The sequence below is a fragment of the Talpa europaea genome (genome assembly GCF_964194135.1).
Source record: "Talpa europaea genome assembly, chromosome: 2".
Classification (NCBI taxonomy): domain Eukaryota; kingdom Metazoa; phylum Chordata; class Mammalia; order Eulipotyphla; family Talpidae; genus Talpa; species Talpa europaea.
In genome coordinates, this window is record NC_140068.1 from 110,101,076 (window position 1) to 110,125,706 (window position 24,631).

Genomic DNA, 24,631 nt, shown 5'->3' on the forward strand with positions numbered 1-24,631 from the left:
AAAATGACTGAATTTTCTTATCTGCTTCTGCATTTATTTTAAAGAACTTGAAAAAATTCCAGCTACACAATTCAGCTTCACATTTGTACACAAGGTATAAATAACCTTTCAGATAACTGTGAATGTTCATCTTTGATAATAAACAAACTGTACAATTAGTATCTTCTTTAGCTTAGTTGCAGTGTGGAAGTGAAACCCTATGGTTGGACATTTTAAATTGTTATATTAAAACCCTTAAGCATTTTGAATGAAGCATCATACTAAAGCATGGTGTTTTCAAAGTAATGCACTCAGTTCACTAAGTTTGTAGATCTTTCAGTGTTGACATACTTAATGCAAATAATTTAAAAACACTTTTGTTGTAGTATCACATATCCCATTGGAAAAGTATTAGGACTCTATTAGGATTACAGTTCTGGATACAAGTTTTCCAAAATGCTGTTTTCTCTTGAGAGTTTACATTTTGTCATTGGCAACAAATAGTCAGTTTCTTTTTTTTTTTAAAAGAATTATTTATTTATGCATACAAGAACTGGGGTATAGGCCAGAGGTGTGGGGGGTGAGAGGATTCACCAGAGACAGAGGGGGGAGTAGAACAGGCAGATTGACTAAAATACATGGCTGAGGAGAGCAGTGGGCAAGACAGAAGAGGTCTGCTGTGCCATGTGGGTAGCTTCTTGGTCAGGGATAGAACTCATGCACAGTGGCTGTGGACAGCTTCTTAGTTTTCTTTTCTTTTTCTTTTTTTTTTTTTTAGAGGCATGCTTTATTTATTTATTTTATTTGTTTGTTTTTTGTTTATACATGCACTGGGTACAGTCAGAAGCGCGGGAGGGTGAGAGAATTCACCAGAGCCAGAGCGGGGAGCAGAGCAGGCAGAAGGACCGAAGTACACTGCTGAGGGGAGCAGCGGGCGGCAGGAGAGGTCTGCGTGCCATGTGGGACCCTCCTCCGGTGGCCGGGGAGAAGCCGGGGATCGAACCGGCGCTGCAGAGGCTGTGCGCAGCTTCGTAACCCAGCACTCAACCGCTGCGCCACCGGGGAGGCACCTTAGTTTTCTTTTTAATCCCTTGTGCCACCAGGGATGCTGTCAATTTATTTTCTTGAAGGCTTTAGTTTACTTTTTGAGATAGTATCTACCAAATAACCAACTCAAAATAATAATGGTTTCCCAAACAGCCAAAGGTCTCCTGAAAAAAAAAAGAAGGGAATGGAGGCATCACACTCCCAGACTTCAAACTATACTACAAAGCCATAATCATCAAAACTGCATGGTATTGGAACAAGAACAGACACATGGACCAATGGAACTGAATAGAAAATCCAGAAGTAAACCCACAGATTTATGGTCAACTAATCTTTGACTAAGGAGCAAAGAATATGCACTGGAGCCAAGAAAGTTTGTTCAATAAATGGTGCTGGGAAAACTGGGTTGCGACATGCAAAAGAATGAAACTTGACTACTACCTCACACCATGCACAAAAACCAACTAAAAATGGATTAAAGAACTAGACATAAGACCTGAAACCATAACATATATAGAAGGAAATATAGGCAAAACACTACATGACATGTACCTCAAAGACATCTTTATAGACACCTCACCAAAAGCAGGGATAGTGAAGGCAAAGATAAACAGCTGGGACTACATCAAATTACAGAGCTTCTGCACAGCAAAAGAAACAGTAACCAAAACAAAGAGAAACCCCACCGACTTGGAGAACATTTTTGCATACAACACTAATGATAAAGGACTGATCAAAAAAATCTACAAAGAGCTGATGAGACTCAACAAAACAAAGAAAATAATCCAGTCAAAAAAATGGGCAGAAGAGCTAAAAAGAAATTTCTCTGAAGAGGAAATGCAAAGGGCCAACAGGCATATGAAAAAATATTCAACATCACTTGTAATCAGAGAAATGCAAATCAAAACCACAATGAGATACCATCTTACACCAGTGAGAATGGCACATATTAAAAAAACTAGCAACAACAAATGTTGGCGAGGTTGTGTAGAAAAAGGAAATCTCCTGCACTCTGGTGGGAGTGCAAACTGGTCCAACCACTATGGAGAGCTGTGTGGCGATTTCTTGAGCTACTAAACATAGAGCTTCCATATGATCCAGCAATTCCACTCCTAGGTATTTACCCAAATGACACAGAAACATTAATTCCAAAGGGCATCTGCACCCCTATGTTTATAGCAGCACTATTTACAATCGCTAAGCTATGGAAACAACCCAAATGCCCAAAAATAGATGACTGGATCAAGAAGATGTGTATATATATACAATGGAATATTATTCAGCAATCAAAAAATATAAACTCATACAATTTACGACAACATGGATGGAGCTAGAAGGGATCATGCTCAATGAAGTAAGTCAGAAAGAAAAAGAAAAATACCGGATGGTCTCACTCATAGCAGGAATTTAGAAAACCTAAATAAGAGACCAGGAAAAAGACTACTCAATACTAAGTAAAAATCAAAATCAACAAGCAACTATAAACCAGAGACACAACATGGGGGGGGGGGGGAGGAGCAGGGAGAGGAAGGACTAGGGTCAAAATAAGGGGGGGGGGGTGCAATTGTATGGGGAATATAATCAAAATGAAAATGCATACATTGTGCAAAAGCAAAAAATGATGTAAGAATTATATAAAATAAAATATTAAAAAAATAAAATGATCCAGAAAAGTTTTATAATAAAAGTTAAGGAAAATAAAAAAAAAAAATATGGTTTATATGGTTTGTCATTCATTCTTTTTTTTTTTTTTTTAAAAAAGGTTTTATTGGGCCTCCCTGGTGGCGCAGAGGTTGAGCGCTGGGTTGCGAAGTTGCCCGCAGCCTCTGCAGCGCCGGTTCCATCCCCGGCTGCTCCCCGGCCACCAGAGGAGGGTCCCACATGGCGCGCAGATCTCTCCTGCCGCCCGCTGCTCCCCTCAGCAGTGTACTTCGGTCCTTCTGCCTGCTCTGCTCCCTGCTCTGGCTCTGGTGAGTCCTCTCACCCTCCCGTGCTTCTGACTGTACCCAGTGCTTGTATAAATAAATAAAAATAAATAAATAAAAAAAAGGTTTTATTTATGCATACAGGAACTTGGGTACAGGCCAGAGGTGTATGTGTGGGGGCAGTGAGAGGATTCATCAGAGACAGAGTGGGGAACAGAACAGGCAGATTGACCAAAATACACTGCTGAGGGGTGCAGTGGGCAAGTCAGGAGAGGTCTGCTGTGCCATGTGGGTAGCTCCCTGGCAGGGATCGAACTCGAGCTACAGTGGCTGAGGATCGCTTCATAGGTTGCATCTTAACCCCTTGCGCCACCAGGGAGGCCCCTAAATTGCCTTTTCACCTTTGCCAAAATGATCCACACATATGTGTGGATCTATTTCTCTATTCTGTTCTGTTGATCTATTTCTTTATATTTACAGTAATACTATACTGTCTACTATAGCTCTTTATAAGTCTTGAACTCTATTCTTTTAAATCCTCCAATTTGTTCTTTTCAAAGTTTCATTTTGCAATGAATGTATGACCTTTAGTGTCAAAAAGAAGACCACTGGGATTTACATTAAATCTAGAGAGAAATGTTTCAGAAGAACTGACAGCTTAATGGTATTGAGTCTTCTGATTAATCACCACCATGGAGCTCTCCATTTATTTGGGTCTCACTGTAACTTTCAGTAGCTAGGTCTTTAATAATTTTTGTCAGATTTATCTCTAAACATTTTCCATCATGATGATATTGTACTTGGTATTGGTTTTGAATATTAATTTCCCATTGTGTGTAGAAGTACAATTTCTATTCTATAGAAATACAACTATTTTTTACATACTGATTTTATGTACGTAAACTCTTGCTAAACTCACTTTTTAGTTGTAGCATCTTAGATGTTTTAAGATTTCCTATATAGGGCCTCCCCGGTGGCGCAGCGGTTGAGCGCTGGGTTGTGAAGCTGCCCGCGACCTCTGCAGCACCGGTTGGATCCCCGGCTGCTCCCGGCCACCAGAGGAGGGTACCACATGGCGTGCAGACCTCTCCTGCCGCCCGCTGCTCCTCTCAGCAGTGTACCTCGGTCCTTCTGCCTGTTCTGTTCCCCGCTCTGGCTCTGGTGAATTCTCTCACCCTCCCGCGCTTCTGACTGTACCCAGTGCTTGTATAAATAAATAAATAAATCTTAAAAAAAAAAAAAAAAAGATTTCCTACATAGGGCCTCCCCTGGTGGTGCAGCGGTTGAGCGCTGGCTGCAAAGCTGCCCGCAGCCTCTGCAGCGCTGGTTCGATCCCTGGCCGCCGGGCGAGAGTCCCAAATGGCACGCAGACCTCTCCTGCCACCCGCTGCTCCCCTCAGCAGTGTACTTCGGTCCTTCTGCCTGTTCTGCTCCGTGTTCTGGCTCTGGTGAATTCTCTCACCCTCCCGCGCTTCTAACTGTACCCAGTGCTTGTATAAATAAATAAATAAATAAATCTTAAAAAAAAAAAAAAAAAGATTTCCTACATAGTTGATCACATCCTGCAAATAAAAATAATTCTATTTCTTCCTTTCCAATCTGGATGTCCTTTTTTCTTTGTCTTGTTTAATTGTATTGCCTAACTGCATTGGCTAGTTTAGCTAAATCTAGAAATGGTAAGAGTAGACAGTTTGTCTTTTTCTGAATTTTTGGGGAAAGCATTCAGTTTTCACCATCAAATATGTTGCTAGTTGTAGATTTCTCATAGATGTTCTTTTTTTTTTTTAATAAAGATTTATTTTTGCATACAAGAACTGGGGTACAGGCCAGTGAGAGGATTCACCAGAGACAGGGTGGGGAGCAGAACAGGAGGATCTACTGAAAAACACTGCTGAGGGGAGCAGCAGGCAAGACAAGAGAGATCTGTTGTGCCATGTGTGTAGCTCCCTGGCTGGCTGGGGTTGAACTCATGCTGCAGAGACTGCAGAGAGTTTCACAGTGCTCTGCTGTGCTTAACCTCTTGGGCAGCCAGGGAGGCCCTCAAAGATGTTCTTTTGAGGTTGAGTAAATTTCCATTTATCTCTCATTCACTGAGAGATCTTACTAGGAATGAACATTATAGTTTGTCAAATGCTTTTTCTACATTTATGGAGATTATTATATATGATTTTTTTGTTTATTAATATGATGACTTATCATTCTGTGTAATTTTCCTTTGAAAACCAAAAATATTCCCCGAAATTTACCCTCACTGACTCTTTTTTTAAACAAATTTTTTTTCTTTTTTTTAAAAATTAATTAATTTATTTATACAAGCACTGGGTACAGTCAGAAGCGTGGAAAGGTGAGAGAATTCACCAGAGCCAGAGCAGGGAGCAGAGCAGGCAGAAGGACCGAAGTACATTGCTGAGGGGAGCAGCAGGCGGCAGGAGAGGTCTGTGCGCCATGTGGGACCCTCCTCCGGTGGCCGGGGAACAGCAGGGGATTGAACCAGTGCTGCAGGGGCTGTGGGCAGCTTCACAACCCATCGCTCAACCGCTGTGCCACTGGGGAGGCTCCCCCACTGACTCTTAAATGACTCAGAATCAGGTACTTACAGAAATAAAGAGTTCACTAAAATAAAGACTGCTTGAAGGAATTTATTATTATTTTTAAAGATTTATTTATTTATGCATACAAAAACTGGGGTATAAGCCAGAGGTGTGTGTATGTGGAGGGATGGGGGGTGAGAGGATTCACCAGAGAGTGGGGAGTAGAACAGGCAGACTGACTGCAATACACTGCTGAGGGGAGCAGCAGTGAGACAGGAGAGGTCTACTGTGCCATGTAGGTTGCTCCCTGGCCAGGGATCAAACTCATGCTGCAGTGGCTACTGATAGCTTGATAGTGCTGTCTTTAACCCCTGCGCCACCAGGGAGGCCCTGCTTGAAGGAATTTAATAAACAAATCGATTTTTAGGTCCTATTCCTACTCTAACTACCCTTCCTTCCTTGTAGCAGAAGGAATAAAATCTGAACATTAAAAAAGCAAAGTCCATTACTTGGAATGCCCAGCACTGTTTTTGGGAAATAAGTACTGCTTACAAAATAGGAATTATAGGGGCCTCCCTGGTGGCACAAGGGGTTAAGACGCAGCATTGTGAAGCTATCCTCAGCCACTACAGCACAAGTTAGATTGAGTTTGATCCCCAGCCAGGGAGCTACCCGCATGGTGCAGCAGACCTCTCCTGACTCACCTGCTGCCCCCCTCAGCAGTGTATTTCATTCAGTCTGCCTGTTCTATTCTCCACTCTGTCTCTGGTGAATCCTCTCCTCCACCCCCACACCTCTGCCCTGTACCCCAGTTCTTGCATGCATAAATAAATAAATCTTTAAAAAAAAGAAAATAGGAATTATAGTGACCATATGCATATTGAGCTATGAATGATAATTCCCTTAGAGTTTTTCACCTTTTAATTCATAGATGCTAGCATGTAGAATTCTATCATTCAGGCAAAGATTCAAAAATATTCTTGGGAGGAATGTGCAATTAATTGGTAGGAAAGACCTTATAGTCCCAATATGGGGAAGTCAAATCATCTTATAGTGAAACAGAAAGTTGATGAGCTCCTCTACAATAATTAACACATCAATGATATTCCACTATACCAGTGAATTACAACTGAGAGAATTGCAACACACAAATCTACTTGAAAGTATAAAAGCAAAAGGGGAAAGGAAAAAAGCAATCTAAAGGAAACTGAAGCACTGGCATAGATGGTTTCAGCAAACATTAAACACAACACAAATCTATTCAGATCAAAATAACATTTCACAATAAAAATCCAGATTTCCTTAGTTCCTATTATCTGCTACATCATACTTACCGTTTTTGTTGTGTGCTCCTGGGCCCAATGCAATAGGGTATATGGATGGTTCCCTACATCAACCAGCAATTCTTGGATACCAGCAAGGTGCCTGGAGAATTCAACTCAGTTCTGACGCTATCTCCCTGGAATTAGTGTCAGATTACACAGGTTAAGGGCTTAGTGTTCCAAGACTGCTCTCCACTGCCTGAAAACCATAGGCACACCCAGGCAATTACTGTGCTTCTGACCAACCGGCTATTAGAGATTCCCATGACTCCTTCCTCAGGTTTCAGGTGCCTGTTGTAAGCCCAAATTATTATTTATGCTTCTGACTGATTGGCTATCTATCAGAGATTCTCGTGACCTCCTCCTCAGGCTTTATTAATTTGCTGGAATGGCACAGAGAACTCAGGAAGCCTGTTACTCACCAGATTACCTATTTATTACAAATCACATTATTTGGGAACCGCCAGATGGAAGAGATGATCGATCATGGGCTGGGGAGAAGGCACAGAGCTTCAGGCTCTCTCTAGGAGCACTGTTCTCCCCAGCTCTTCACACACCCACTAACCCAGAAGCTCTGCAATGTCCTTCCTTTTGGGCTTTTGTAGAGGCTTCATTACATAGCACAATTAACACATTGGCCATTGATGACTGAACTCAGCCACCAGTCCTGCTTACCTCCCTGGAGGTAGTGAACTAGAACTACAATACATTCCAACCCTATAATCATGTGGTTGGTTCCCTTGGCAACGAATTCCCATCCTTAGGTGCTTCCACAAAAGTCACCTTGTTGATATAAGAAAAGACAACCTTAATACTCTCAATACTTAGGAAATGCCAAGGCTGTCAGGGGAATTGTGAGACAGGAATTGTGGATGAAGACCAAACACGTATGAAAAATGTATTTTGGTCAGGGCCTGCCTGGTGGTGCAGTGGGTTGAATGCTGCACTGTGAAGCTGTCTGCAGCCTCTGCAGCATGGGTTAGGTTCACGGCCGGCTAGGGATAACCCCACATGGCATGGCAGACCTCTCCTGCCTCATCTCCTGCTGCCCTCAGCAGTGTCTTTGCCTGTCTGCCTGTTCTGCTCCCCGCTCTGTCTCTAGTGAATTCTCTCACCCTCCGGTGCCTCTGACCTGTACCTCAGCTATTGTATAAATAAGAAAATAAATAAAAAAAATAAAACTTTTAATTTATTTACTATGATGATGGAGTTCAATAGATGCAAGTTTGGATTTCATCTACAAAGATGATTTGGCTTGCAAGAACAGGCAGACCAAAAGCACTGCTGAGGGAAGCAGAGGGGAGCAGCGGGTGGACAGGAGAGGTCTGCTGTGCCATGTGGGAATCTCCCTGGCCAGCAGGGGGAATCTGCCTGGTCGCACTTACAAATGCTGCAAACAGCTTCACAGCACTGTGCTCAACCCGCTGCACAACCAAGGAGGCCCCAAATTAAAAAAGTTTCAGAAGGAGGACAAGGACTCTAATCTCTATAGATGAACCTACGTTGATGAAAACATAAAAGAGATGAATAAACCATACTCAAAAGTGAACCATAATCCATTTCATCTGCCTTCTGATTCCAAGGTGTACCACATGTATCACTTAATGATTCAGTCATGAAATAAAAACTCAAAGTCCCCTCACTGGTATCCCACTCTGGGTACAGTCAGTCATGTACAACTATCATCAACTCAAAACAAACTCGGCCAAGAATCGGATTTAGTGTGCAAGTGCCAGTGAACTCAGAACTGAGACTCATGGGGGAGCCAGGAAAAGCGAGCTGAGATGAAAAGGCCTCAGGTCTGCATAGAGTACACTTTCAGGCTATGTTTTTTACTCTGGGCTACTATAGTTGGCGCAGGTAGGCACTATATCCAAAAATAAACTGTCAAAGAATAACTCAGAAACTTAGTTATTTGCACACTGTTTAGTATTTTCCATGCAAATGACTTACTGACATGTGACAGAGTCAGTGGAAAGTCGGACACAGGCATAAGGAGGATGTGGTAGGTGCCGCACTGCTGGCCTCCAGGGAACCAATGACCCTCCCAGCATGTCCACCTCAATGAAGCCCCTTCCACATGGAATGTGAGCTCGTCTCATCATATGTTTTGGTCATGGGGATAATAACACAGGTGACAAGAACAGAGGCTTGATAAGAACTTGTACCTTGCAGCTTGTCCTCTTGGAACATTCTTTATGAAAGCCAGAATCCATGCAAGAGTTCCAAATACCCTGAGACAATCATGCTATGAGCATGTCAAAACCTGTTACATAGTGAGGCCACATGAAGAAGCAATGAGGTGTCAGACATGCAAAAGAAGCTTCATGGGTCTTCCAGACCAGGTACTGACCACCAGCCAAATGCAGCTGACTCCAGCTGAAGCCACATGGAACAGAAGAACCACACAGTCAAGTCCTCTCAGAATCCCTAGCCACAGACCAGGAGTAAATCATTATTTCAAGCTATAATGTTTTAGAGATTTTATGCAGCAATAAGGCTATATACAGTACAAGCCAGAGAAAGGGAAGACAGGAAACTGCACTGGAAAAGTGAATTTTTATACTTTTCGGGAAACTGATAACTAGTATCTAGCAATGAGGTGGGTCTGAAATTCTGTCATTAAATTTTCTTGGGATAGCAAAGAAAACGATTTTCATTGCTTACTGATTCTCAAGAAAATTCTGAGGATTAACCTAGAGCATACTTGAATGTGAGGTCCACTAGCATCCTTTCTTATTTATTTATTTATTTATTTTTAAGATTTATTTATTTATACAAGCACTGGGTACAGTCAGAAGCACGGGAGGGTGAGAGAATTCACCAGAGCCAGAGCAGGGAGCAGAGCAGGCAGAAGGACTGAAGTACACTGCCGAGGGGAGCAGCGGGCAGCAGGAGAGGTCTGCGCGTCATGTGGGACCCTCCTCCGGTGGCCGGGGAGTAGCTGGGGATCGAACCGGCGCTGCAGAGGCTGCGGGCAGCCTCTCAACCCAGCGCTCAACCGCTGCGCCACCAGGGAGGCCCTCTCTAGCATCCTTTCTTAAGCTTCCTTGACCTTATTAGTTCAGGTTTGTATTATTTCCCTTATTACAATTTTATAGATGAAAACTGAGCTTGGGGAAAGATGAACTCTGAGTGGGTCTGGAGGATTTGAAGTCCTTCCCCGCAACTTCTTTTCCTCATTTAAAAACAGCCTAAGTTGCATCGGCCCAGACTCTTAAGTCAACAACTAGAGTTGCCATGTGGTGGAATGCCCTAAGGCAGCTTCCACCATAGGCAGGAAATGTCCCACAGAAGCAGGGAAGAGTATTTGAGTCAGGGTCCTGTAAATGGGAGCTGCCCAGTGAGACCCACTGGTTTATGGTAATCAGTATCTCCCTGAATATGGGAGGATGAGAATGGTAAAGATGAAGAACAAAAAACTAAGGGGACGTTACAGATAGAAACCGAGGAAAATAGAAGAGCTGAAATACTCACAGAACAGAATCATACAAAGCGAACTGGTGATTGGTGCTTTGAGGCTGCACTTCCTCAGGAAGGTGGCCTGGAATGGGGTGGGCTGTGTTCGGCAGAGGCTGTGCTGGTCTGGGATCTAGGTAGACAAGCAGAATTAGAGCTGAAGGCTTTGGCATCTCTCACACCAGCCCAGAACTCGTCTATGCTCTTCAGCTATGTCCCCCATCATCCTTAGCCACTGGGTATATCCCCCATTCTCCTCTACCACCTCTCACCTGCTTGGTTTCCCAGCTGGGCCTCAGGCCGGTCTCCCCAGAGCACATATCCAGGATTGTTAAGGAACCGCTGGCTTCGCCGGCATGTCAGGCAGGTCTGCACTGTCCAGCGCTGTCCCCTGCTGCCTGGAGTGAAGGGCAGGAAAAAAAGAGTGCCAGGAACAAAGCTCTCCTTTTAGGACGAAAAACGGTCTCTACATTCAGTTTTGCCTCCATTGCTTTCCAGCAGGAATTCCATCCCTTCCCTAATGGAAGCAAATTCGATGGGGTTAACCACCCCTCCGTTGTGCCAATTTTGCCAGTTTCTTGGGACTCTTTGAGATAAAGCCCAAACTCCTTCACAAGACTTTTTTTTTTTTTTTTTGATAGAGGCATGTTTTATTTATTTATTTATACAATGGGTACAGTCAGAAGCGCGGGAGGGTGAGAGAATTCACCAGAGCCAGAGCGGGGAGCAGAGCAGGCAGAAGGACTGAAGTACACTCCTGAGGGGAGCAGCGGGAGGCAGGAGAGGTCTGTGCGCCATGTGGGACTCTCCTCCGGTGGCCGGGGAGCAGCCGGGGATCGAACCGGCGCCACAGAAGCCGTTCACAAGTCTTTTTAAGATCGGTCGTTTCCTTCTTCAGCTTCAAGTCTTGCCCCTGCCTACCTCAAACTCCAGCCTCCTGAATTCTTATTTCCTTGTGACAGCCCAAGTTTCTGAGTCTTCACACATTCCTAGAATTTCCATCTCCTACTGCCTTTAGTTAACATGAACCTCACCACCACTAGCATAAAGTAACACAGCATTCTACTCCCCCAACCCCTTAAAGCATTTCCGACACTCTTAATTATTTCTACTTTAGTCTGTCCCCTAAGACTATAATTTCCACGGGAAAAGTGAATCCAGCATAAGATTTGACACATCTTAAAAAAACCCTGTTGAGTGAGTGGGGTGAATGGAGCGCGTGAGGGAATCCTGTCCTCCAAGGGACAAATCACACGCGTCTAGGTGAGCGCGGAGGCAACACCCTGCTCACCTACTCAAGTAGGGAGTAACAGTCAGGCTCCAACCTTAGTCTGTGCGAGGGCAGTTAGCAAAGCTGGAGAAAAGCCTGCTCGCGCAAATCCCTCGCCACCGCCCAGGTGAATCCAGGCCGGGGCCGCTTGGCCGCCCCTGGTCCCCAATCCCGGTGCCCTCTCGGCAGAAGCACTCACGTCTCTGGCGCTGGGTGCAGGTCAGGCCCGGGACGAGCAGGGACGAGCAGCCGCGGCAGAGGGTCCTCTTCACCGAGGGGTCTCTGGGGGTGCAGAGGGAAGGTGTCCCGGCGCCCGCGCCCCCTCGCGCGTTCTCCCCTCCCGCCCGCCCGGTCGGGCCCGCCTCACCGCCGCAGGACGAGCCGCTTCGCGATGGTCCTCTCCGTGTGGCAGTAGAACCTCGCCAGCGCCTGGTTCTCGGGGTCCTGCGCAAGGACGCAGTGGGCGGCCTGGGGGCGGCGAGCAGTCAGCGCGGCCCCGCCGCAGCGACGCCCCTGCGCACCCCACGCGGCTCACCTGGTACAGGAAGCTGAGCCTCTGGAAGGCCTCCCGGTCCTTCACCGGCCCCGCCATGCGCGCCGCTAGGAGGGTCTCAGGCCCCGCCCCTCGGGCGGCCCCGCCCCGGCGCCCACGCAAAGCCTCCCGGGAAGTGTAGTTCCTGGGCCCAGACGCGTTTGAAGGTCTTACTCTGGCGCCACCCCCAGGACAGAGGTCTTTGAGTTTTGGCTCTTTACAGACTTCTAGTTTATACTAGAGAATGGAGCAGCTAGTGAAGCAGGAGAGGATCTTAACCTGGTAAAGTATCTTCAAGACACAAGACTGCTGTCTTTATGCAGGTAGGTTGTTAAGGATGGTTTAGTGGAATTTATATCCAGCTCGATCTTCCACCCTACTCTCCTGAAGCCAAGGGTGCATGCCTGAAAGATCTACAGACAGAAGGAAGAGATTACACACTATAAAAAGTACTGGTACCAGGGGGAGAGAAAAGAAGGATACCGGCCCTCAGAAAGCACAACTTACTTCCACTCTTCTACTTACTAAGAAAAAAAAAAAAAACACTTCCTGTTTTGCAGTGCTGGACACAGTAGTGATCCTCAGATTCCTGATCGCAGGTTCTAGAGCACAGAAACCTCTACTCCTGCCCCTGAAACTACATGCCACCCCAACAATCATAGCCCCCCATTCCCACCCTATGATCAGTGTCTCCCATTTGCTGCATTTGGCACCTGTATTTACCTCTGCTTCCCAGTTAGTGACCACGTTTCTGAGGACAGCAGTAGAGGGATGTGAACTGGAGGGGCAGAACATAAATGAATCCTGAGTCAAGGAGAAGAGGGAAGCATGTCAGAAGCTGAGGCCTGTCCCTGTCCTCAAACCCATCACAATTAGCAGAGAACCAGGCTTGCCACCAGGAAGACATTGTTGGGACCTCCTCTAGGATGGGTTTTATAATGGTCACTAGACTCAAGAGGTTTAAAATGCAGATGCCCAAGCCCCAGACCTATCAGTAACTGAAGGTGAGTACCCCAAAAAATGCATTTTTAATACCCAGTGATCACTACACATCACCAAAAGCCGCTATCAAATTACCACACAACAGAGATCACTTCAGTGGATCCTTTGTTCCATATTATGTTTACCCATCAGAGCTTCTTGCCACAAAGAACCACAGTCAAGGCAAGAGGTAAGAGGAGAGTCTGGACAAAGTCTGTTGAGGTGGCAGGAGGAACTGAAATGTCCTCAAGGAACTACAGTTTATTCAGTTTCTTATCCCAATCTTTTGCGGACCCCTGATTACCCAAATAGCAGATAGTCCAGTCATTTTGATTTGGTTTGGCATGCATCGCTTTACCGTTTTTTGACAACATATGTACCCTACAGGTTGTTTTGGCCTAACATTAAAATGCTTTATATTCTCTGATAGGGGAAATGGCAGAAGGTGAAGTGTGGCAACAAACAAGGGACAGGCTCCCCAAAAGGCTAGTTCCAGGCCGAGTGCACACAGGCAAAAGGAAGCTGCCTCTCTAGCCCTTCCCTATATACACCCCCTCCACTTTCCTGTCTTGAGGGTGAGGAAGACTATTTCCTTTCTCCCTTTCTGGCTTACACACCTTTGCCAGGTAACAAGGCTGACAATTGGGAGTAGCAACTTAGTAACATTCTTTAAGGCCAGGGCTTTGGATAGAAATTTTTCTTTTCCTCTAACACCTGACTTCTCCTTTCCAAGTTTCCTTGGGAAAACTGTGAAGGGAAGACATTTCTTGCAGGATCTCTGATACATTGCTCCCCATTCTGTCCTCCCTGCAGCCTGGGCAGAAAAACGTGGTTACAAGACAGCCAAGGCGGCGCGGAATGACGTGTACAGAGCGGCCAACAGCCTCCTGTGTCTGGCACTGGATGGCCGCCTCAGCCTGTGTTTTCAACCCCTGGGCCACAGTGATCAGAAAGGTCAGGCCTCTGTGTTCTTCCCCAACCCCTGCTGTGATATGGCCCCCCCTCCCCGGGCTTTGTGGCCACTCAGTGAGGGCCAAACCTGGCTTCTGTACTTGTTGGCCAACTCAGTTACTGAGCATCTCTCAGGTGGTTTCCTCATGTGCAAAACCAGGGTGCTAGTTGCCCACTGGCGAGTTAAGGTGTGCAGAGCTTCTGGTCATTGCCCAGCACGCGGGAGCATGGGGGAGCGAATGGATGAATGAATGGACGAACAAATGAATGCCAGCAGCTATAAAAATTATGTTACCCATCATCGTTGCCTTTCCCCTGTTTTTGTCTGTCTTGGTCAGTAGTTCCTTGCTTAAAACCCTTCCATTCCTTCTCTTGTTCTGCTTCCGCAGGCACCTGGGAGTCCCATCCGGAGACCACGGAACTGGTGGTTTTGCAGGGCAGAGTGGGGCCGGCGGGTGATGAGGAGGAGGAGGAAGAGGAAGAGCTGAGCAGCTCCTGTGAGGAGGAGGGAGAGGAGGATCGGGATGCAGGTGAGGAGGGGGAAGGGGATGAGGACACCCCAACCTCAGCTCCCGGGTCCAGCCTGGCAGCCCGAAACCCTTTTGCTCTGCTGGGCGAGGACGAGTGCTGAGGGCCCGCCCCACGCTGTCTTCCCCATCCACTGTCTTTGCTTTTGGACCGACCTGGGGTGTCTCCCCTCTGCGGCCCCAGTTGTGAATAAAGATTGTCTGCTTTGTAGCCCCTTCCCCAGATGGACTGGGAGACAGCGGCTGTTTCAGCCGACCGCTGTGGGAGGCTTCTCTCCTTCTGTTTTCCTGCAGCCGCTTTGCCAAGAAGTTCTGTTTGGAGTTCATGCAGTGGGCGCTGAGACCCGCTTCCCCTGCTCACCTCCCATTGCACCTTAGGAGTCCATATCTCCGCGGGGAGGGGAGATCACCTCAGGCGTTTGCAGCCTTGGTCTAAATCCATCCCCTTTGTGGCATTCCCTCTGGGATTGGAGCAGCCTTGTGCGCCCCCTGCTGCCAGACCTGGGTTATACCAGTAGCTTCTGGAGAAGAAGCAGTGAGGGAAAGTGTCCTAGGTTGGTGTCTCCAAGTGAGATGTTTACAGGATTTATTTAAATTCAACAAACATTTCTGGTGGGTCTCTTGTGTGCCTGGACCTGTGCTAAGCACTGAGCATATAAAGATGTGCGTACAGGGCCTGATGTAAATTTGCATCCTGGCCATGATCACACCGAACTCAGACACCCAGGTTTTGGGATTAAGACGGGTGTGTAATGTTCTCCAAATAGTTGGGGCCCATACTATATAATTCTAGAACTTCCTGTTGATGGGAATATTTACTTTAAGACTAAATGCTTGTAAAAATGATTAAATGTGTACAAGTAGAGTGTTAATTACTGCAAACAGCTAGTGTGCACATTGATGGTTAGAACAGAGCACATGTTAAGTACACTGTAGTGTTTGCATATTTAAAATCCCAAGCACACTAAGGATGTGAGATTCAATCAGGAGGCACAGAGCTAGCTCCTGTGTCCATCTGGCCTGGTTTGGGATGGAGCCAAGGTGACCCAGCACAGGGTCTGACATATTCTAGAGTGTCATGTGCATTTCAGCAGAGATCAGATTTATTTATATATTTATTTTTTAAATTTTATTTTGTGTATAAGAACTGGGATATAGGCCAGAGGTGCCAGGGTGGGGGATGTCATGGTGGGGGTGGTAAAGAATTCACTAGAGACAGAGTGAAGAGCAGAATAGGTGGATCTACTGAAATACACTGCTGAGGGGAGTAGCGGGTGAGGCAGTGGTGTCTGCCATGTGGGTCACCTCTCTGGCCATGGATGGAACTCAGGCCTTAGTAGTGATAGCACTGAGACTTAACCCCTAGGCCAGCAGGGAGGCCCCAGCAGTCATCTTTCTAGTGAGTCGGGTATTTTGCTGTGTTTCTTCCTTGACAAGCAAGCGGCTGCCTTCCAAGATTTAATTTTTGGAGAAAAGGGAGAATGTGGACTTTGTTTTATCAGCTGCCACAGGGTGGACTGGATTAGGTGGTAGCCAAAAGCATTGGATGGGTTGACTAGTAGGTGTGGGAGTGAGGGGAGAGGGAGCACTGGATTCCTTCTCTTCACACTGTAGCATCCCTTTCAGGTCTGGGTCACTGGGCGGTGTCTGTAAGGCCAGCAGAGGTGCTATCCACCCAGGAACAAGGACAGACAGATGTTTGGGCCACACCTTCCCTGAAGCTACTCCCTCTAGGCCCCAGCGAGGACGTGTCTTGCAATTGTCTAAGCCTAAATACTATCAGTGTGTAAGAGAAAAGAGTTCCCGTGGAGAGTAAAACCAACCTGTCTCCCATCTTGGGCTCTTTTGCCCCAGGCTGGGTCTTCTGATGCTGGAAGAAGGGAGACCCCATTCAGCTTTCTCTGAGGGGTCCTGATATTCAGGGAACTCTGGGGGATTTCTCTGCTGCTGGAGGTAGGGTGGATATGTTGGGATCATCTTGAAAGTGGAGAAAAGGGAGAAAAAAATCAGAATTCTGTTGTTCCCTGACTCCTCTGTGTTGCTTCTTTTCATTTCATCTTTTGTTAATCAAATTTTACCAGACTCATTTGGGAGAGTCCAGGGTGGGATAAAGAGATGTGACCTGGAGTTGGAGGTGAAGGTGAAAAGGTGGGATTTTAATTCTGAAGACTTGGAAGGAGCAAATCTTTTTTTTTTTTTAAGATTTTTTTATTTATGCATACAAGAACTGGGGTACAGGCCAGAGGTGTGGGGGGTGAGAGGATTCACCGGAGACAGAGTGGGGAACAGAACAGGCAGATTGACTGAAATACACTGCTCTGGGGAACAGTGGGTAAGACAGGAGAGTTCTGCTATGCCATGTGGGTAGCTCCCTGGCTGGGGATAGAACTCGTGCTGCAGTGGCTGTTAATAGCTTCATAGGTTGCATCTTAACCCCTTCTGCCACCAGAGAGGCCCGGAAGGAGCAATACTAACTAACATCCCCTGGGGCTGGACTGTGAATGATTCTTTCCAGACCCCTGTCAGTGACTCCCTCATTCTGTAGGAAAGTAACACTAGAAAAAACTTCCAGCAAAAAGCAGGTCCAGAAGGGAGGGATAAATAACACTCCAATGCCAGTGTACTTGAGACTGAGCTCGAATCTAAGAGGATCAAAGGAACCCAGGGGTCTAGTCTCTCAGGCTGAAATGCTCAGGACCCCTGCTCTCATGCATCTTTGGGTCAGGTCTACTATGGGAATACTTGACCTAGAGATCTGGGACTCGGACACTGCACAGCTTCTGAACAGGTTTTTTTTTTTTTTTTTTTTAAAGAAAGGGTGACAGGCGGGATGCTTTGAGTGATGATATGAGGAATGAGTGTTTACTGGATTTGGCAATGAGTCTGGGGTGTTGGCCAGAGGTGGGGGGTATGTGAGAAGATTCACCAGAAACAGTGGGGGGCAGAGCAGGTTGATCTCCTGAAATACACTGCTGAGGGGAGCAGCACATGAGACAGGAGAGATCTGCTGTGCCATATGGGTCACCTCCCTGGCTGGGGGTCAAGCTCTGGCTGCAGTGACTGGTGATAGCTTGATAGCACTGAGACTTTAACCCCTGCAACACCGGAGTCTCTCTTCTGACCAGTTTTTTTTTTCTTTTTAATTTAATTTTTTTTAAAGGTTTATTTATTTATTTATACAAGCACTGGGTACAGTCAGAAGCGCGGGATGGTGAGAAAAATTCACCAGAGCCAGAGCGGGGAGCAGAGCAGGCAGAAGGACCGAAGTACACTGCTGAGGGGAGCAGCGGGCGGCAGGAGAGGTCTGTGTGCCATGTGGGACCCTCACCGGTGCCTGGTGATTGAACTGGCACTGCAGAGGCTGCAGGGAGCTTCGCAGCCCAGCACTCAACCGCTGCGCCACCAGGGGAGGCCCGGTATAGAGTTTCTTAATACTAATAATATACAGGTTCTGACTTGGCACCTGGCTGGGTCATGGGGCCATTTCCTGAGGCGGTTTATGTCAGTGCATCTTGGGGAACGGAAGTCATGGCTGCAGGCAGATTCTAGCATCAGCAACATAAGGGCGGGAGGAAAGTAACCGAGATAGTGCACAGAAAGTGTGTAGCATGAGAAGAGAAAGAGGGATGAGGAAAGTGGAGAATGAGTCAAAGGAAGGGCTAAGAAAGCACCGAGGATAAAACCTAAGGAAACGGGATGGGATGAAAGCCCAGGGGGAGAAGGAGGGGACGGGCGGGATGCTCTGAGTGATGATACGAAGAATGAGTGTTCACTGGATCTGGCAACAAGGAGTCCTGGTGATCTTGGGAGCAGTTCCATTGGACAGGTGAGCTCCGAGGCCGCCCAGGTCACAGGGATGGAGGAATAATTTTTTTTAAAGATTTTTTTGTTATTTATACAAGAACTGGGGTACAGGCTAGAGGCGTGGGAGGGTGAGAGGATTCACCAGAGACAGAGCGGGGAGCAGAACAGGCAGACGGACCAAAGACACTGCTGAGGGGAGCAGCCGGTGAGGCGGGAGAGGTCTGCTGTGCCATGTGGGAAGCTCCCTGACTGGCCAGGAATTGGACCTGCGCTGCAGACAGCTTCACAGTGCAGCGCTCAACCTGCTGCGCCACCGGGAAATGGAGGAATATGGAGGAAAGAAATGGAAGTGGTGGAGGAAAGGTTATAGTTTTTAAGAAGTTTAGTTGTGTTTGCAAGGAAAAAAAATTGAGGGAGCAGAGTACATGGAATACAGGGACATTATATTTTTTTTAAGTTTGGGCATTTTAATGTGCTGTTAGGAAAAAATAGATTGGAGACAGGTTGAAAATGCAGGGACCCAGGGATTAGGATGGAGCAAGCTCTGGAGAACCTGAGGCAGTTGGCCTGAGAGTGTCCGGGCAGGGCTGACCCTCCCGCAGGGGAGTGGCGGGTGGCCATAGGAGGAAATAGCACTGACAATCAGCAGCTCAGCCTCCCGGCCCCCGGCACCTCTCCCTGCCATGTACCTGGGAAAATCAATAAAAGCCTGGAAAAGCCAGCAAGGGCTCCAGGACTCCTCCTTTACCCCGTCTGCTCGGGTCACAGAAATCTGCACTGTACCGTCCTGCCTCTGCAACCCCTCAGGGACAAACAACCACATCACACAATAGGAGCACAAATCTCGTGGAAAGGGGCAGGAAAAACTTTAGGTGAACTTTGTTTAGAGTGACCACAGGGCAATATGACCCACGTGGGGTGAGTGATTGCTGTGCAGAGCCCTCTGCAGCTATTGGCTTGGGCGTTTGCCTACTATGGGTCTCCTGAGACCCAGCACTGCACTGGATAAGGGGGTACACGAGCAGGCATCCAGGATGGAGGGTGCTTTGCTGGAGAACTGTAGGGGGGCAACACGGAGCGTGGACTACTGGCTTGAGTGTGAGGCTCTTAGCACAGAGCAGCTGTAGATTGAATCAGGTCAGAGCACACGGATCTCCTTATAGAAGAGGCTAGTACTTGAATTCCAGGCTGAGCTATTCAAAACACCCGCCACTCCCTACCAAGAAATGTTTGAATCAACTACAGCAGGAGCACCTACCAACAGCACAGGATGACTCTAGGCTGGTGAGGAAAAGAGAACAACTCTTAGTCTGTGACCCCATATCAACTGCAATTTGTGCCCAATGCTGCATCTAGCACTTCAAAATAGCCTGGAGTGGAAGTGGGAGGAGACCATGAGAGACACAGACTGAGAAGCTGACCTGGAGAAGTGGTGTAAGGGGCAGGATGGGACTTGAGCAGGTTTACTATGACCCAACGGGGTAAAGGAGAGAGTCCTGGAGCCCTCGGTGGCTTTTGCAGGCTTTTATTGGGATTACCAGGTACACGGCAGGCAGGGATGCTGGGGGGCCAGGAGGCTAGCAGGCCTCCCAGCCCCCAGCGAGTCTTCACTCTTTCTGGGCTCTCCAGCGTTTTCTCGTGGCCTTGCTTCTCTGCTCTCTCGTGGTTCTCTCTCTCTCGGCTTCTTCTCTGCTTCTGCTGGTGTCCCCATGACGCCGTACTTAAAAGCCCAGTCTTAGCCCAAGTGGATCCCATCTACCTAGGCCCACACCCTACTCCAGGTGCCCGCCATCAGGATGCATTCAGGACCGCAGGGTTCCGTCATCTATCCTAATGGTGGGAGGGCAGAAAAGCCTGATACTTTTACCTTACCCTAGAAGGGGTAATTGTGGATCCCATCCCACAAGGGCAAGTTCAAATTCTGCAGTCTCCCAGAGGGGATTATTTGGTGCCCGCTGCCTCAGTGCTTTTATTTTTTAATTTTAATTTATGCACACAAGAACTGGGTGTAAGCCAGAAGTACGGGGGGTGAGAGGTTTCACCTCTGACAGAATGGGGAGCAGAACAGGCAGACTGACTGAAATACACTGCTGAGGGGACCAGCAGGCGAAACAGGAGAGGTCTACTGCACTATGTGGGTAGCTCCCTGGCCGATGACAGGGGAATCGAACTCATGCTGCAATGGCTGGATAGCTTGATAGCGCTGTCTTTAACCCCTGTGCTGCCAAGGAGGCCCTGCCTCAGTGCGCTTTTATACTTACTACTCCTCACTGGTACTGGTTCCCAAATTATTCCAATAGGTGCAAAGACAACAGTTGGAAATCTGTCACTATGGAAACCCATACAGAACTAAAAAGGGGGAGGCAGATGAACTCATCACAAATGCCAGAGCAAAAACCCTGAAAGGAGCCCCGAAGCAGCAAAGCTGTGGAGTATGACAGACGGTGAATGCAGGGCAGCAGTTCTGGTAACACTGATGGCACTTAAAGAAACAATGAAGGATATAAAAACAACAGAATAAAGAAGGAAAATATGGGGCCTCACTGGTGGCACAAGGGGTTGAGACAACCTGTGAAGCTGTCTGTAGCCACTGCAGCATCAGTTCGATCCCTAGCCAGGGAGCTACCCACCTGGGACAGCTACCCTCCTGACTAGCCCACTGCTCCCCTCAGCAGTGTATTTCAGTCAGTGTACCTGTTCTGCTCCCCACTCTGTTTCTGGTGAATCCTCTTACCCCCCACACGTCTGGCCTATACTCCACCTCTGGCCTGTACCCCAGTTCTTTTATGCATAAATAAATAAATCTTAAAAAATATATAATTTTTGCCTGCTTGTGTCTGTGCAAACAACTATCTCCTGGGTAAGTTTGCTGTTTGCCACTAAAAGTGGAACTCTATCAAAACTTGTCTCAGAGGCAACCCAAGGACCCTGTTCACTGAACCACATACCTCATCAAAACATTATATGGCGCCAAACATGGTGCCTTCAAGGCAGCAGTATATTATCTTTTCATTCTGATTGCTTTAGATGTTATTTTTGATATGCTACAGTTCCAAGATGAAGGGTAGTCGGATATTGTAATTGTTGCTGTTGACTCAATGTCTATTTCTATATGTTTAATTTTTTATTACAAATTTAATTTACTTGGAACTTTATCTTTGGCAAATCCTTGATGTTTGAGTTTACAAACCAGAAAACAGAAATGTCTTACCTTTGTTTATCCAGGTGTCTTGGAACACTACCAATTATATTTTTATTTATTTATTTATTTTTTTGGTATTGCTATCTATCTATCTATCTATTTATTTATACATACATACATACATACAAGCACTGGGTATATTCAGAAGCGCGGGAGGGTGAGAGAATTCACCAGAGCCAGAGCGGGGAGCAGAGCAGGCAGAAGGACCGAAGTACACTGCTGAGGGGAGCAGCGGGCGGCAGGAGAGGTCTGCGTGCCATGTGGGACCCTCGCCCAGTGGCCGGGGATCGAACAGGCACTGCAGAGGCTGCGGGCAGCTTCGCAATCCAACCGCTTCACAACCCAGCTCAACCGCTGTGCCACCGGGGAGGCCCAAGAACACTACCAATTTTAGAATACATCATAAAACTTTTGACATGGAAAAAAAGAGAAATCTTGAGGTGTTATTAATAAAGCAACAGAACAACGCCACAAGAGGTTACTATTGGCAACTACATGCCAATAAATGTGATAACCTTAAAAAATGAATAAATTCCTAGATCAACATAGTTTTCCAACCCAGCACGAAACAGATGAACAACCCTGATCACAAGCATGGAAAGGGAAACTAATAAAATCCTTCAAAAAAAAAAAAAAAAAAGCCCAGGACCAGATGACTTTACAAATGAATTTTATCAAACTTTTAAAGAACTAATACCCACCTTGCTCAGATAGTTTTTTTTTTTATAGTCACTCATGCATTTGATTTAAAAAATACAACAACACTGACACGTGGTTCTTGTGTGAATTCCAATTAAGAGACATTACATTCAGAATTATAGCACCCAGGGCCACCCTGGTGGTGCAGCGGTTGAGCACTGGGGTGCGAAGCTGGCCGCAGCCTTGGCAGCGCTGGTTTGATCCCCGGCTCCTGGGCGAGGGTCCCACATGGCGCGACAGACCTCTCCTGCTGCCCGCTGCTCCCCTCAGCAGTGTATTTCTGTCAGTCTGTCTGTTCTCTTCCCCGCTCTGGCTCTGATGAATTCTTTCACCCTCCCACGCTTCTGACTGTACCCAGTGCTTGTATAAATAAATAAATAAATAAATAAATAAATCTTAAAAAAAAAAAAAACAATTTAAAAAAGAATTATAGCACCCAGTGATAATTTTCAGAAGATGCTAACAGCTTCTTTGCCACTTAGGGAGGGTACAGAGGGTGCAGCTGTTTACCTGAATGTATTTTTTTTTAATAATTTTTAAAAAAGATTTATTTATTTATACAAGAACTGGTGTATAGGCCAGATGCCCAGGAGGGTAAGAGGATTCACTAGAGAAAGAGCAGGGAACAGAACAGGCAGACTGACAAAATACACTGCTGAAGGGAGCAGCAGGCGAGACAGGTGAGGTCTGCTTGTCATGTGGGACCCCCCTGGCCTGCCGGGATTGACCAGTGCTGCAGAGGCTGCGGACAGCTTCTAAGCGCTGCGCCCAACTGCCTGCGCCACCAGGGGAGGCCCGACCTGAATGTATTCTTAAATAAGTGACTACAACTGCTCTAATTTTCCTAGATGTAGCTCAGTTACAAATTATTGACCAGCGAGTTTGTGTTCCAGACTTTCTTTGCCAGCACAGATTAATTCCAAGGGCGCCACCTCCAAATCTTAGGGTGAATTGGGAACGGGCCAGTTAAATGAGGAAACAGGCCATTCCTTGGTAAAAGTTTGCAGTTTTCTTTCCCAATACATCTTTTTATTGAGAACTTCCATTTTTATCCTGTGTTCCTCCTCTGCATCTCACACTCGCTCTATCTGCTGGATTTTGGCCACATGCACCTCATTCATTGCATCAGCTGCAGTTGTAAGATGGACATTTGTTGATGGTGTTCTTCCTCATGCATCTTTTTTAAAGCACCTTCCTGAGAGGTTTTGCTCCTGTAGTTTTTACTGGCTGTTATTCTGACAGCTGCACACGAGGGTTCAGGCTGAGAGGGCCCCTCACATACTGGAAAATGTATGGACTCTTTCTCATCATCGCACAGTTCTCTATTTGAAAACAGCAAATGATTCTTGGGCCGCGGGGTCTGGATGGAACTGGGGCTCCTCTTCCCGGGGGCTCTGGAGGAAGTAGAGCTGCTCCCCAGCACGTGGGTGCTCAGGAGGGGGCTGACGCTCCCTTTCACTTTTTCTCTCCCTTCATGGGCCTTAATTTTTTTGGGCCGAGCCTTGGTGTTCTCCAGCACTTCTTCAGCTGCTTGAAATCCCGCAGGGACACGCTGGGCTGAGAGTTGCACCCGTGGGCCAGAGCCCGCCAGGTGCGCTGCATGAGGGCAATCGTTTGGGCATCACTTTTCTTACATTCCAGCACATAATTGTACTTTTCTATGAAAGCAAGCAAGATACTCTTTTCCAATTCTGAGAAGTATTTGGCAGGTTTTATAATTTCGTTGTTTTGCCTTTTCCACTGTGTTTGTCCTGGCCCTAAACAGGCCTGCAGCAGCGGTGCAGCGGTCAAGGCGCTGGGGAGGGGCCGGTGAGGCACGATCCCTGCCATCTCTCACAGCCTGAGGCTGGGCGGCCTGGAGGGCCTCAGGCTCCAGAACTCGAGGTTGGGGCGGCGTACCCCCCCACCCCCCGGGCCGGCCAGGCTCCGTTGCGCGTGATGCGGCCACCTCAAATAGTTTTTAAAATACAAGAAGGAATCCTCTTTTTTATAGTTTATGATGTCATCATCACAGTTTAGCATCAGCACTATGAAGCAATCTGCAGCTACTGCAGCACGAGTTCAATCCCAGTCCAGGAAGTACCTCTCTTGTCTTGCCCGCTGCTCCCCTCAGCAGTGTGTTTCAGTACCTCAGCCTGATCTGCTCCCCACTCCGTCTCTAGAGAATCCTCTCACCCCCCGCACCTCTGGCTTGCACCCTAGTTCTTGTATGCATAAATAAATAAATCTTTAAAAAAAAATGTCACTGTGAGCTGAAGGACTGCTTTGAGCCTTTTGGAAATACTCTTTAAAATCTCCAGTTTAAATATCTTGAATAGATTGCTACCTTTTCTAAATATCTAGCTTCTACTTTGATTTTATTGTGAATACATTGTCATTCTTGTGTCAGTGGTGTTTTTAAT

At 46.9% G+C, this 24,631-nt stretch overlaps 1 protein-coding gene and 1 pseudogene across 2 annotated transcripts; both read right to left on the reverse strand.

Annotated features, from left to right (window-relative positions):
- Window positions 1-10,277: 10,277 nt before the first annotated feature.
- RPP21 (ribonuclease P subunit p21) lies at window positions 10,278-12,140 on the reverse strand (the record flags this gene model as incomplete). The annotated part of the gene is made up of 5 exons (XM_084259382.1): window positions 12,069-12,140; window positions 11,901-12,001; window positions 11,729-11,815; window positions 10,536-10,657; window positions 10,278-10,396 (listed from the first exon to the last, which is right to left on the reverse strand). Exons 1-5 carry the CDS (start codon window positions 12,123-12,125, stop codon window positions 10,278-10,280), a joined length of 486 nt encoding a protein of 161 aa, XP_084115508.1. The 5' UTR covers window positions 12,126-12,140.
- An 11,030-nt stretch (window positions 12,141-23,170) lies between these two features.
- LOC311188235 (myb/SANT-like DNA-binding domain-containing protein 3) lies at window positions 23,171-24,059 on the reverse strand (annotated as a pseudogene). The gene has a single exon. The product of its transcript is annotated as a myb/SANT-like DNA-binding domain-containing protein 3 (transcript).
- Window positions 24,060-24,631: the final 572 nt, after the last annotated feature.